The sequence below is a fragment of the Colius striatus genome, chromosome 8 (assembly GCF_028858725.1).
Source record: "Colius striatus isolate bColStr4 chromosome 8, bColStr4.1.hap1, whole genome shotgun sequence".
Lineage (NCBI taxonomy): Eukaryota > Metazoa > Chordata > Aves > Coliiformes > Coliidae > Colius > Colius striatus.
This window is the reverse complement of record NC_084766.1, coordinates 2,753,057-2,768,079: the sequence shown is the minus strand read 5'-3', so window position 1 is coordinate 2,768,079 and position 15,023 is coordinate 2,753,057. Positions and strand designations below refer to the sequence as shown.

The 15,023-nt window shown below is 47.6% G+C and overlaps 1 protein-coding gene across 1 annotated transcript; it reads left to right on the top strand.

Annotated features, from left to right (window-relative positions):
* The first annotated feature begins 785 nt into the window (after positions 1-785).
* DUSP29 (dual specificity phosphatase 29) lies at positions 786-13,673 on the top strand. The gene is made up of 3 exons (XM_010209619.2): positions 786-970; positions 8,362-8,582; positions 13,423-13,673. The coding sequence occupies exons 1-3, from the start codon at positions 786-788 to the stop codon at positions 13,671-13,673; spliced, it is 657 nt and encodes a 218-aa protein (XP_010207921.1).
* The last annotated feature ends 1,350 nt before the right edge of the window (positions 13,674-15,023 follow it).

The window sequence follows — 15,023 nt, the reverse complement described above, 5'->3', positions numbered from 1 at the left end:
GGGAAGTAGAGGAAGAGAGAGACCACCTAGCTGGGCTGTAACAGTTGATTCCACAGCAGAGGGACTCAAACTCCTCAAACACTCCTGTTTTACCTACAGGATAACATGATTCCATTGCTCCCTTCTCTGTGTTCACCAGTGTTTCTCCCTCCCCACTTGGCATGTATGCATCTAGGTTAAAAGAAAACCCCAGAACAGTGAACCTGAAAAGAAGGAAGTCCTTGAGCCCATCCTGGCCAAGATGTGATTTGTCAGTCAGTCAGTCCTGCTGCTAAAAGGCAAACTCCCCTTCCTGCAAGAAGCCTCTGAGGTGTGGTGTGCCAGGCTGCACTGAGGTCTTGAAAGAGCAGAAGAGGTACACACAGCATTCCCTGAATGGGCACAGTTAATGATAGTGTCCCTCACTCAATGCCCCTGGCTGCTCCAGGTCCCTTGGACCAGGCTGCTATGCCTACAAAATCCCCACCAGTGGATTTTCCCACAAGTTCCCAGCAGAGACCGAACGTCAGTGATCACCAAACCTTTGCCTTTTGTGCCTGTTGCTGGTGAGCTCTCCCAACACAGCATCCCTTGCCTAGCTGAGGGGAGGCAGCAGTGCAGGAGTGAGTGTGTCTGCCACAGAGCAGGTACACCCACCTCATGCCACGTCCAGCCCAGCCACACGTGGCCAGTGCTGCTGCCAGTGTCCCACAGCAGAGCAGGAGTCTCTCGCTTTGTGCCTCCACAGGTTAATGTTCCCTTTTGGTTGCGTTCCAGCTTCTTGTACGCCCCCAGAGTGCTACTCCATGGACCAGATGTCATCAGCAAGTTCCAATGCTGGCAAGAAAAATGCATACACAGCAATCAGAGCAGATCCTGATGAGGATTACTGCACCCCAGGGGCATTCGAACTGGAGCGGCTCTTCTGGAAAGGATGCCCCAAGTACACTCACGTCAACGAGGTCTGGCCCAACCTCTACATTGGAGATGAGTAAGTGCACACAGTACCTTTCCACTTAGCAAGTGAGTAACCACACACTGCACCTCTTCTGCACAGGAGGTGACCAAGCTGTACAGCTCACCAACAGAGCAAGGTGTTTCTTTCCTCCTCCTCCTCCCCGTTTGTCAGTGTTTAGCAGTGATGATGTGGTTTAAAGAGCTACAGCCAGGTGCCAGAGTTCAGCAGAGCAGCCAGAGCTTGGCCCTTTCAGCTGTAGGCACGGCGTGGGCTGCTGCTGCTGCTTCAGCAGAGCTCTGGGGAAGGGTGGGGGGTTGGCTGTTAAAGGCTGAGGAACAGGAGCGCTCGTAGCAGCCGCGGAGGCTGCAGCTAGTCAGCAGCTATTTTTAAGTGGCTTATTTCAAGGAGCAATTTGTCATTATCTCTGAGTCAAAGCCCTTCCACGGTTACACCGAGAGAAGAGCACGGCCTAGATGTGTTGGATCACCACTTAGGTTGGTTTAAGCCTAAAACATGGCTCTTGACAAGTGACTGAAAAGGCAGCTGGACCTGCAGTGGCATTCCTGCACCTCCAGGCCTGTGCTCGTGCACATGGAGTACTCTGCAATTCCAAGCTGCTCAAGAGACTAAAACAAACAGAACCCTGAGGAAGGCAAAGCTGCAGAGATGTGTCTCACTGATCAGACCAAGTGTGATTTGGAAGAGAACCAAACCCACAAAACAGACTTAGCTGCTGAGCACAGGACTGAACCAGAAACAGCCCATTCCGACAGGCAGAGGCGACTGCTGAGGCAGGAGACGTGCCATCAGAAAATCCCCAAACCCTGAGCACTGCAACAGAGCTTCTCTTACCCCTCAGGCACTATTGGTCCACTTCCCATTTTCCTCTCCACCCCGTGCTAACATGACATTTATTTTACATCATCACTGTCAGGCACAAGCAGGAGCCTCCCTGGCTCCAAAGTCCTCCATAACTTTTTAAAAGGTCCTAAAACTCATCTGTTGCCAGCTTATAAAAAAGGGAAAGATATACAGCCTTGCAAGTTACGAGGCTCCTCGTATCACCCACCAGTTACTGCTGTGGTGCCAGGGGCGGCAGAAAGACACACAAGAGTTCTGGGCTCCAACAGAGCCAGGGCTCCCACTTTTAGAGACAGACAAAGCTGTGGGGAAGAGCCTTGTCAAGTGACTTGGGAGCAAAGGAAAACGAGGTTGAGTTGCTCTCTCCCCATCACACCCTACCACTCTCGTTACACGTTTCTAACTCAAGGTGGAGTGTAAAAACAAGCCTCTTGTGGCATTTCTCCCACAGCCACCATCAGAGTTATTCTGAATAAAGCCATTTGAATTTCCCTCTTATCTCTGTGATGAAGCTCCAGCTCTGCCCTCTGAGCAAAGGCACTGAATAAGACAGCAGGGCTCAGGGTGGTCAGTCTCTCAGCCCAAGACACCTGACACTGACTCTCTCCCCTGGCAGTGGCTCATTACACCTTGTAGTTTAATAAATGTCAGGAGGTGCCACTCTGAATGCAGCACACACCTGCAGTGAGTACAGAGGAACAGATAAACGAGCTTCTTGAGGCACCCAGAGCTACCCCCACTTACACTGGGCAGGGTATTTCTGCAGGGGACTGCTCTTATGTCAGGAGGAAAAGCAACGATGCTTTAATGCCAAGCAAGTCCCCCACACAACTGGGACAAGAGACTGAGAAAAGCAAAGGAGGAGGAAAAAGAAGTGAGGTCAGAAGTAAAACTTCACCAGAAAACGGGCCTCCCTGAATGACTTACTGTCAGCTTGGCATCCAGTAGCACAACACCCAAGATCAGAACCCATCTGCAGGCAAGATGCAGCTTTTGTCACTGCAACTAGGTTTTGATTTGGAGGAGTTCAGGTCCAGGGAGCTCTGTATCTTACCCCACATCTCACTTGTGCCCAACAGCTTTCCCCTTCAGGGTGGCAGGGAGGGGGGTTTGCATTGTTTTATTTTAAGATCTTGCTGTAGCACTGGTAGCCAAAGAGCTGCCATGGAGACAGGAGCAGATGTTGGGTGCATTTGCATCCTTAGCCATGCTAAATTAAGGTTCATCTTAAAGGAATGTAGTGGGGCTCATCAACAAAATCAAGTGAACACACACACAGAGGCAGAGTTTCTCTTCAGAGCCTTGCATGTGTGCTTCATTCCTGCCTCCTGCATTTACAAGGTTAACAGGACTTGTGACTGCTTGTGGAAATGCTAATTAATTACCCTGACTACGTAACCACATCTTCCTTCTAATGCAATGCAGGCTATCAAGGAGCCCTGTGAGGCCACTCAATCCTTTTGTTACAAGGCTTTGCTGCAGATGTTGCCCAGAGGCAATGAAATCTCCATGAGCCTGTCAGGCCCAGAATAATCAAAGCCTCAAAATATAACATGCTGTGTTCAGCTCCATTTGAAATTTTCCTCCAGCAAGTTCCAAGGACTTTTAAAGACCAGACACTGGAACTTGTAGGAGACAGCCCAATGATAGGAATAAAACATGTTTTGCCAAGGGTTTGATTCATCTGCTACCAGGATTAGTGCTTGCATATATCCTCCTCACGTCCAGGAGGGTTCTGAAGAGACAGAAAGCAGCTCTGCCCTGCTCCTTGCTTTGTGGGTCACCAGGTTACTCCTTGCAGGGACAGTTTTACTGGCTGATCCCCAGCCTGCCTGCTTCACTGCAAGCACATGGACAATCCCTGCCAGCTCTGCAGCATTCTTCCTGCAGCTCTTCAGCAATTACCTTATTATCTGAGATGATGCTCATAGCTCCATGTTTCTGAACTTCAAAGAACACTTCCCCTGCCAAAAGGCCTCCCAAGGCTTCGCTTTCCTCTTAAACCCTCCTCTAGCTCTCATTAGGATTTAAGGCCTGATCACAATTTCAGGTCTTTCTGTGTTCTCCAATTACTCCCAGAGGAAAAGAGGTCTTCTGGAGTCCAACTCCTTCCAAGCTAAATATGAAAACCAAGCAAGCAAAAGCAGCTCCTTGCTAAGCCATGACACCTGGATATGCAACTGAGCTGAGGCTGCCCTTTGAGAAACCTACACTCTGTGCTCGTCCCAGCACAGCCCCAGGGCTTATGGCCTTGAGAGGTAGCACAGGTGAGGTTTGACAGGGCAGGTGAGTAACTCCAACCTACAAATCAGAGTGTGTGACAAAATACAGAACCAACCTTTCAGTAGCTGCTTAACCAAAGCTCCTTCTCCAGGCAGACAATACAGTATGGCTTTTCTCAAGTGACTAAACAGACAACGTGTGTTCATCTAGAAGACAGATGGGACTCACTCAGGGTAGCAAATGGTCAGCATTATGAGCTCCTAGGACCCACACCAGTCCCAATCATACCAAACCAGCAGCACATGCAGATTCAGAGCACAGCAACGCTTCTGAGGACACAGATTCAGCTCTGCCAACTCTAACAGCAGTTTAACAACCCTGAAAACCTGATCTGTAACACTGGACCATGAACCTCTCAAGGTAGCAACACTGCCCCACACACCATCACCCGGCTGCAGGCGATTCCTAACGCTCGGTGAGCGACTGAGGTCAGGATGAGGAACTGACCAGCTACACCACAGGTGTTGGATGCCCCTGCTGTGTACAGAAAGCTGAGAGGGATTTTCTGTACCTAGGTTGTGAACACCCATCATTTAAAGGCAGAGGAAAAGGGGCTGCTACATCTTTTTGTGTCGTGTATTACAAAGATCCCATTTGGTATTTTCAGTGATAGCTAAGAATTCCTCTAACCCACACTGGACAGGAGGAACCCCCAGAAACAGAGCAACAGGGCAGAGGGAAAAGGGGGATACAATGCTACACCATCCCCAGGTTCCTTCAGTGCTGGAGTTACCAATGGAAATTGGGTCAGCATTATTGGCAGTTCTCAACATCTCAGGAGGGACAACTGCCAGATTTTCTTAAGAAAGTGTCAGTATTGCTTCCTCCTGACACTGACCATCTGGTAAATCATCATCCTGCACCGAGCTTCGCTTCAGCCTTTAAGAAATGGGCAAGTTTGAGGGAGATGATCCCTCCCCTAGTAAGGTGTTGCCTCAGATCTCCCCGTGCTGAGCCAATCTGGGTCACGTCAATCTGTGGCTTTAACGGGCTACGCCGAAACGTGTCTGTGTTGCTCAGCCTTCACAGGAGGCTTAAAGAGACTCTGCTCCACTCAGAGCTCCCAGAACACCATTGTCTGCTTGCCCAGTGCTGGCTGACTTACCTGTGGAAGGAGTTGCTCTCGCAAGGTGTTCTGGAGGATGACTCCCCTTTCTTCAGCCACACACGGGCTTCCATACTGAGCCGCCTTCTCCTCCTTTCGTCAGCTGCTCTTAACACACTTAATACTTGATGTGGAGGCGCAGGCTGCAGTGCCTCTAAGTTGTTTTTTCCCCCCTCTCTTCCAGCTCCATTGGTTTGGGCCTGTTCCTGATGAAAGCAGCCAGGACTAAAGCTTGTTGTGACAGTATGTTTGAAAAGAGGGAGAAGGGAACTGGTACACTGGAGATGGCAACTTGAAAGGAAGCATTTTCTTACTTACATTGCTGCTTCCAGGGAAAGGCAGAGAGAGTTTGCTGCAGCACTTGCTTTTGATCCTATGAACCTTAGCTTTACAACTGACAGCAGGCACAGTTAAAGCCTTGGACAAGCCCCTTACTTGCCCTTGCACAGTCCAGGAGATGCAACGAGGCTTTTGGGAACCATCTGAAAAGGGATGACATTTTTGTCCAGGTCAGTTGTCCCTCTTGGTGAGAGCCCCTTATTATCAATATACCCTTATGTGAAAGTGATTTTCTCTCCAGCTTTCACCATTTAGGTGGCATTCCTATATCAAAGTACTCCCCCTTGCCTCAGAACTTTAGAACCATATTTATGAGTCCATCTGTCCTACAGTAAATGCGGGGTCTGATTCAGCAAAGCACTGAGCTTTTGCTTAACTCTTTGCTATGGAGAGGAGGACTTCAGGGTGTGCTTCACTTCTAGCATATGTTTATGTGCTCTGAACTGAAGAGCTGATGGGCTTTTGCCTGGGGTCAAAATGCCCAGTTCATCTCTTACTACACAGAATCACAGAGAAGTTTCCCCTCCCAGTGCCACTTCACCTCCTCTGCACAGGAACACATCCAAAGCACACACTGGAGACCACCGTTGCACCATGTGAAAGGAAAACCCACTGCTAATAGCACAGATGGTGGAGATCTACTAAATGAAAACTGCAAGGAAGACCTATGATACTGAACAAGACTTAAGTGTGACCATCTGAAACAAAAGCATTAGCTGTAGCCATGGTGTCAAAAGGCAAATCTCCTGACGAGCTAATCAGGGAAACAGGGACAGTGGATGTCAGATGAATGTAAGCGTCAAATGTTAATGACCGTCACAGGACATGCTGTTTGAGATTGCCCTTGCTCAGAACAGCTTCATTACTTAATTCAAATGCTATTTATTAGCCTGAGCAGTGCTTACAGAAGCCAAACTTTGGTAGGATCTACAGTCTATCAAAACCTTTGGGTTTCCACTGACCCTAAGGACACTGTAGTCCACTTGCTATTCAGGGCACTTGCAGGGCTTCTAGCTGAGCACAGATCTCTGACCCGAAACCATCAGGGTGTGTTGCCACATCTAGTGTGCAGAAAACACGTTTTTCTCTATCCCAGCATCAGGGAGGCCAAACCAAAACAAGGTTACCTCAAGCACATCACCTGGTTATTCACTGCACCTTTACTCTTCAGCCACGACATTGAACCTTGTTTTTAATACTGGCCATCCTTATAGTCCAAAACTGCAGTGCCTTTGCTGGCAGAGTGTACACAGCATATGCACCTGGAGAGAATCCCCTAAGGCACAAGTCTCCTAAAATGAGGGAGAAAATAACAGCATTTCTATGTCAATCCTTGCAACAAGAACACAAAGGAGAAGGAGTGACCATTATGTAACCTGAGGTGAACGAAAGTCACAGCTCTAGCAGCAAGATGCTGCTTCTCTGTCCTCCACAGTCTGCCGAGCTTAGGCAGCACCACCACACTAACTACAGCTTTCATTCACTGCTAAAGTCTTCACAGTGTCATGACAAAAATGCCAGTAAGCCCAGGACATTATCATTCCCATCCAGAAAGGCATTTGACCATGGAGGAACACCTCATCAGAACAGACAATTGTCATGAGCTTAGCTTAAGTAAGAGTGAGCACAGCTAAGACCTTCCACATCCCACATAAATGCTTTAATCACTATGTTCTTCAGTGCTCAAAGGGGAATTTTGACTCTGACAGAGGCTGGAAAGGTGGAGTCATCTTGAAGCTACTCTGAGCTGTCACCATGAGAATGATGGCACACAACAGGTATCTCACCACAGCACCCTGTGTGGCAGCAGCTGCATTTCCATGCCCATTTCATGGGCAGGGCTACCTCTGCTTGGGAAAAGCTGTTTCCTATCAAGCACTAATTCATTTATGGCAGCAGCAGTTCTGTGAGAAACATATTAACAGAATAAAGCCTATGGGGTATTTCTGGTAAAAAGCTCAGTAGCTTCCCTAGGCACTGATGAGACTTGACAGTTTTTCCAGAACAAAACTTTCTACAACCAAAAGCTTTCTGTAATGGAACAGCAAGAAAGTTTTTACGTGCCTGCCCACAAACCCTGCACTTTGAGAGACTTCAGGCTGCTGGCAAGCACTTGGCAGTGGGTATCGGGCTCACAGAAATCTAGGATTTCCTCTCCTCTCTGACTTCCTTTGTCTAAGGGAAAAGAGGAGAAACATAAGTTAGAATATTGGGCTAAAAATATGACTTTGAGCTTTCACTGCAGGCTAATATCTGACTTCCACATCCAGTCCTTATTGCTTTAGACCCGTGGCTTAAGCTAACATGACAGTGAGAGGAAACCTGACAGGCAGATGTGACCACAAAAGGGTGATTTTTGTTTAAAAAAATACATAAATTGTGGAAAAAAACCCTCAGTAATTTCTTTCAGGGACTAAGAGCTTCTTTCTGAATCTCAGATGACCTTAGTACTCACATATCACTGGCTCTTTTATTGCTTGTGCAAGATCATTTGATGAGGCAGAAGGGGAAAGCAGCATTCACAGGTCCTATTTCAAGTTCTGCCACTGATTTGCTTTTATGGCTTCAAATGATTCATTCTGTTTCTTTCTGTATCTCAAGTTTCTTCTTGTACAAGATGGATAGAAGCCAGTATTGTCTATGTTAAGTGCTGGGATAAGGAATTCATTCTTTAAGGTGCTCTAAAGACCCGGGAGAGGTAGTTACGAGCTGCAGAGGGATCATCGGTGTCATTAGCATTTAGAAGATTGCCAGGTGAGGGATATTTTTCATTGTGGCTCGCTGGGTAGGGAGCTTGCTCAGTTCTTCACTGACATGGCAGCTCTTGTTTTGACAGGAAGACGGCGCTGGACCGGTACAGCCTGGAGAAGGCGGGTTTCACACACATCCTCAACGCCGCCCACGGCCAGCGCAACGTGGACACGGGGCCAAAATACTATCGTGACATGACTGTGGAGTACCACGGAGTGGAAGCAGATGACCTCCCCACTTTCCAGCTCAGCCAGTTCTTTTACTCAGCTTCTCAGTTCATTGACAATGCGCTCCAGGATGAAAGAAGTAAGGAGGGTGCTGAAAGCGGTTAAAAAGAGCACAGTACTTACTCCAACCCTAGGCGTAGTTCCACATCAACCTGGTGGGAATGAAAGAAGTTCCAAGAGAGTTTAACAGAGAATATAGAAGTAGCAGCAGGGAAGCAGCTTAAGAGAGGGGAGTGATGCAACTAGGACCTTTCTCACTGCACAGGTAGCACCAGCCCCTCATCAAGCCCTCGTAGCCAAGCCCACGCCACGGCTTGCACGAAGGGCTCCTGTTTGACAGAGGGGGTTTTGGCACTTTTACTCCTTCATAAACACAGAAACAAACAGGCATTGCAGAGGTTCTATGAGTTAGCTGTCTTCCTCAGATTAGACCCTATTAAGCAAGGTTTAATGAACAGTGGTTGGACAGGAGTGCTCTGCAGGATCCTGCACTCCTCAGCTCCAGCCTCAGCCGCGTTACAGGCACCCCACAAAATCTAAACCCCACTTTCCTACCTGGCCATCAGCTTATCCTCAGGCTGTAACATATCTGTCATCTTCCAAGCAGCAGGGGATTGACACAGCTCTGGCAGCAGAGATGTACAAACATTTCATTAAAGCCTTTGTAATTTCTCAGCTTGATTACTGCAATTCATTATTTGCTGACCCCCAGCCGTGTCCTATCAGGGAGCTTTACACTGATGGCAAGTGCTACAGCCTAGGCATCACACTGCCTTTCAGTATTACTCCTACTCCTCCCCACAACAAGTGTCTTTAAAAAAAAACCCCAACTCTACAAGGTATTTCACCAGAAAGCAGCTGAGGAGCCCAAGACTTTGCTGCTGACCTACGAAGACCTGAACATCAGAGGGTCACATATCAAGTTTCTAGTCTTGTGTCAGCTTCCCTTCTTGGCCATTTAGCTCAGCTGTAGCCAGCTACTACCTGGTTTGCCCCCAATAGCCAGACAGGTCTTTACAATTTACCCTTTTAGTAAGTACAGTCCTACAGCAACAGTCTCTTCCCTTGCTCTGGAGCAAAATCTTGAAAGCAGTTCAGTTTTACAAATCAAAAGTCCTAATAGCAGGAGAAAGTGCTTCAGGAGCTTACCTGCTTGTGAAGAAAGGCACCAGGATTTCAAACAAGCCTGTCTGAAGCACTGCCTTTGGGAAGGAGTGGATAACTACCACACATCTGTGTCTAGCCATGGCTGGAGGCCAGAGGTCAGCATCAGACTGGAGGAGCCGAGATAAGGAATGCAGACTTCCTCACTCCCACCACCCTCCTGTTCCCCTAAGAACTGTGTCTGCTGCACTGAGGTAAAGAAACAAGCACAAGGGAAGCAGCAAAGGTTAGAAAAATCCTTGCATCCCAATAAATCTTGGGGCAGGGAAGGATAGGATGGGGCTGGCAGGGGGTGGGGGGCAGCATTAACCTTTTTGTTTCAAAACCACATCAAAGTCTAGGAAATTCTGAGACAGTATCAAGCACCAGCCCAGCACTGAAACAGATCAAATCAAAGAGTGGCTGCATGAACTTTTGCAAATCAAGAGACAAGCTGCACTTTAGAAAGCATCACCAACTGCAATCACTTCTCTGGGCACCACCTCCCACCTTCATGTGCTTTCTAGGCAAGTCAGCCAGGATCTGCAGTGATGGAGACCAAGAAAGTTACTGTCAGAGAGCAGCAAGCCCCTACCTTTGCCATGAGGGACAAGGACATTGGATGTACATCTCCTGTGCATGAAGGCACACAGGCATGGGCCACAAAGCCACTGAATGCAAGACATTAGCTTTCCAGTACACATCTACAGAACAACAGGATGACTCCAGAAGTTAAGACTAAATCATGCACTGATGTCTTACTCCTACAGGAGGAAAGACCAGAGGCAAGTAACTAGTGCTGTCCTCCAAGAACATCAATGCATCAGTTGTGGATGCACATCTAGAGCACAAAAAACCATCTGTGTTTCAAGTGCCTAATGAAAGGGCTGCCTGCACCCATCTTCCTGACTGACAAAGAGCACCCAGACTCCTCAACAGGATTTTGCAGTAACTAACCAAGGAGCTGTCTCCAGTGGCAGTACCACAGGGCTTCAGTACACAGTGTAAATACTTGTCACCAGTAACACAGTCACACTCATTTGCTACTTTGCATTGCAACTGAGGACATGCCAAAGAAGGGGAAAGGATAAAAAGACAGAAGCTTTGACTTTTGTGACCAGAGTCTATGTATTAATGAATTGGGGCTGTATCACACTGTTTGGGGTGTGACCTTCAGCCAGCCAAGTGATCAAATCCATGTCTTCATACAATGCTTCTTGCTGGGAAGATGCTGAAGGTCAATGTTGTTCAACCAAGCTGTCCTGCAACTGAAGAAGCTGCCCTCTTTCTGCAACAGGACAAACACTTGGCAGTTAGGACTGTGTTTTGTCAGTATCCAAAGGCAGTAATTCTGTCTTCCCCTTCAATTTCCTTGTGATGGTGAAGAAACTCCCTGACCAGAGCAGTGTTTGCAGGGTTCAAGCGTGGGAGGGGAAGCTTAAGAGGGACTTAAGAACAGTGAAAGTAGCTCAGTTGTAAGTCTAAGTCTGAGAGGCAAACTCAAACCTGTTCACCATTAGGCATGCTACTGTTCAGCTCTGCATAAAGATTTCCCAAACCATGCAAATCAGACCATAGGACAGCATAAAACTTACACCAGTGGGGCCTGATTAAGCTGAAAGCAAGACATTAAGAGGTTTCTAAGTTCTCCAAGCTTAGCAATTCATTCCCTTGGTGTCTCAGTTGCTCAGGATGTGGAGGGGAAACAGCATCTTCTTTTCATGGGAAGATGTAAAAAATACACTAAAGACAGAGATTAAAAAGGCACTGTGAGAATCAATGTATGAGTCAGATATAAGAACACAGAGGGCATTTGAGCAAAGACACCTCAGCATTCATCACTCCATCCGACTCTGGAAAGGGAGTGCTGCATCTGGACAGGTTTTCAAGTAACACAAGCCCAAGCCAAGGGACCTGTCACCACTCTGCAACCCTCTGCCTCTGTGCACAGAGATTTGATATTCAGCCATGTCTTGAAGCATATAAGTGGTCAGAAATCCAAGACTGCAAAAGCCAACTCCCTCTTGGGGAAAGAGGGTTCAGACCGGCCCTTCATGTCAGAACTGAAGAGACTGGAAAAGAAGGGACGAGACCCTGCAGAACGCTACCAACGTGGTGCTGTGAGAGGCTGGTCACCTCCTGGCTGTCACACACAGGCAAGGACAGAATTCCCCTACAACAAGGGGGTCATTTCAGAGAACTGCACGGCCACTATTTGCCTTTGTTAACATAAACCTGCACATTTTCTCCTAAGATCCCCTGCACTTACCACCCAGGCAACAGCAAAGCCTTCCTTGTCCTATCACGTATTTTATCACCTCAACAGCAACCCATTTACCAGGTGGGAAGCTCCAAAGAGAAGCATGAAAGACTGGACAAATGAGTTTTCATCCGTTTCAAATATTTGCAGTAATAATAGAAGGGGATTACCATCCTCCAGGAGAGGCAGAGGCACTTGCAGTTATCAGAGACACTGGAAGTTTGCCAAGATGCCTCTAAGGCTATCTACTGGGATTAGGATGCAGACTGTAACCATTAATCCCCTAGTGTTGGCAGTTCTTGATGCATCCATTACACAGCAATGCTACTTGTGCCAAGACATCCTCTTGTGCCTGGAAGCAAAGGAGTTAATTGACAGGAGTCATGGCTTTGCACCCAACACTTCTTACTAGGCATAGCTGACAAACTATTATTGGCCCTGATAAGGTTGGGTTTTTCTCCTATGGCAACGCAGCTCAGCAGGGTCTTAGAGAGTGTGCTCCAAATCTACCTCCTTCAGCAGTTCAGCCCTTTGTGAGACCCCCTCAAGGGCTCCCAGTCGTTTCCTGACATCTTTTGAAGTGTTTCAAAACCTGTCAATCAGACCTGAACCCACTCACTCTTCTCTTCCTCCACCTCTCCCAGACACAACAACCAGGGAAGGTTTCCATCCTCACTTAGGACCTGAAGCCAGGGACCTCCTGCAAGTCCAAAGCCAAACTAAGCCATGTCACAAAGCTAAAACTGCATTCAGAGATAAGAACTATCAGCAGAGGCTGTATTCACAGTATATCTGACAGGCCACCACTGCAAGGAGAGGACCATGTAAAATATGAGTGCTGGTGAAATGTTACTTCCACTCAACGGGACAGGGTAAGGGTGGCTGGCAGAGGTTTCTAAAGAAGCCCTTCTAGAGCTGAAGAGATGGTTTCTTTCTGTCCTCCTGCTTCTATGCCTAATGACTTTTATATCCCTTCATCAGTGTTTAGGTACAACATGATGCAATCTGCATCTTGAAGGACAGGAGTGTCAGAACAACAAATGACAAGAAAACTGCAGTTGGTTTAGCTCTTGTGTCTAGCTGCAGCTGCTAGGACTGAGAAAGGCACTTCATGCCCCCCATTTATCCTCATGGAAGGATGGCTGATGGCATAACCAAGTCCTTCCACATCCTTGTGCTTTGGTCACTATGTCCAAATACAGGTTAGGCTGCAGCAGGGCTTCCTATGTCACTTCATTCAAGGCTGCAGCTCCCTTTCTCTGCAGCTTTGTTCACAAACAAGTCCCAAGGTACCTGGTTTAGGATTAAATGGCTCATCTCCAATGCAGATGCCGTTCGGTTACTACAGTGAGATTGCCAGGCTCGGTTTCCTCACCTGTAAAAGAAACAGGCCTTGCAAAACCGCTGCTAAAGGTATTTAAAGCACCAAACAGAGCACGAGCACCACACAAAACAAACACACACACAGCAGAAGTACCCAGTGTCACCTCTGCATCCTTTCTCTCTGTTTCCACAGACAAGGTTCTGGTTCACTGCGCGATGGGTCGCAGCCGCTCAGCCACGCTGGTCTTGGCTTACCTGATGATCTACAAGAACATGACCGTAGTGGATGCCATCGAGCAAGTATCAAGACACCGATGTATCTTGCCAAACAGGGGCTTCCTGAAGCAGCTGAGAGAACTGGACATAGCGCTGGCACTGCAGAGGAGGAACAGCAAGAACAGCCTCCCGTCTGAGGAGGGCGATGGCAGCAGCAGCACCACCTAACTCTGCTCCCTGAAACCAAGGCGGTCAAAGGAGGGGAGGGGAGGGGCAGTCACACGGATCCTTTGCTATTGGGAAACAAAAACAAAGCCATTTCAAATCCTGTCAGGGTTTTGTAAGGCAGATTTAACACCTGTCTTCTCGGCGTGTGCCAGTTGTAGCAGAACTCTCTGTTACATCAACAAATAAATGCTTTTACAGCACCAAACTTCAAAGTAGCCACTGAGTACTCCCACCAGCTCCTAAGCCAAGCACGGGAGCCTTGAAGAGTAGAGGCTAGTGGTTCCTGAAGAATAGGTGGATTGTTTAGTCCCAGAGTCCTGAAGGGTTCTGCAGGAGTTGCCTTTCCGTGCTGTTTCCCAGCATCTCCGTTTCTCCTTTCACAGTAACAATTCCAGGGCAGCACAGAGTTTAGAGAGCCTCCAGGTGAAGATCAACTGCCCAGCCTTCTGCTGCAAACTACCCTTTGAAAACTAGAAACAAGGCAAGCCCCTAGAGGTCAGATGCAGCTGTAACAGACACATTGACAAGATACACACCCAGGACACTTCAGCTCTTTCAGGGGTAACTCTTTTTCCTTAAAGGCTTCAACTGCCTGAATTTCAACAGGTTCTATATGTACTATATTTACTAGTCCACAGAAAGAAGACTGATAATATTATGTGTTGTGACCTGTTTTCCTGCACTGAGAAAAACTAACAGCTAGAACAATCAACAAAACACCCCCCAGGATGGCCTTCACATTGCTGAGAGGATGTTCCAACGTGACTTGTGCAGCCCCAATAACGTCCTAAATCATCATGGACTGTAACCAGTTCCAATGAGATTGGAGTTTTGATCTAAAAGGCAATAGGCACAGGTGAAGCCTTCAAAAACAAACCTCTCTCACAGTGACTTGGCCAACCAGGGGAAAGTGCTTCCAAGCACCATTGTTTAACATTTGCCCTACAAAATGCTTTCTCCTATCTCAGCTTTAGTCACCTCAATATATTATTGTGCTCCAAGACAGCTGCTAAAAACTGTGTTTGTGTATTTGTTGACAAGTGCAAAAATGCAGGCACTGGATCTACTTTTCTGCCTAACCTCATGCCATTTATTCCATTTGATACTGATTCTCAAGTAACTGCATTTTGACACAATGAGAGTTTTGCCACCTCAGCAGTATTTGATATTCTTAAAATACCCTGCAGAGGAGGATCACAATGAAGCCATGTTTACCTTTTCTGCATCTGCAAGAAGGTCAAGTCATCGCTCTCCTCACTGGAATTTTGCCTAATTCAATGCATGGGCTAAGAGCTACTGAGGGCCTCAGTGCCTGAGAGGAATGACCTACCCACTGAGCACACAGCAGAG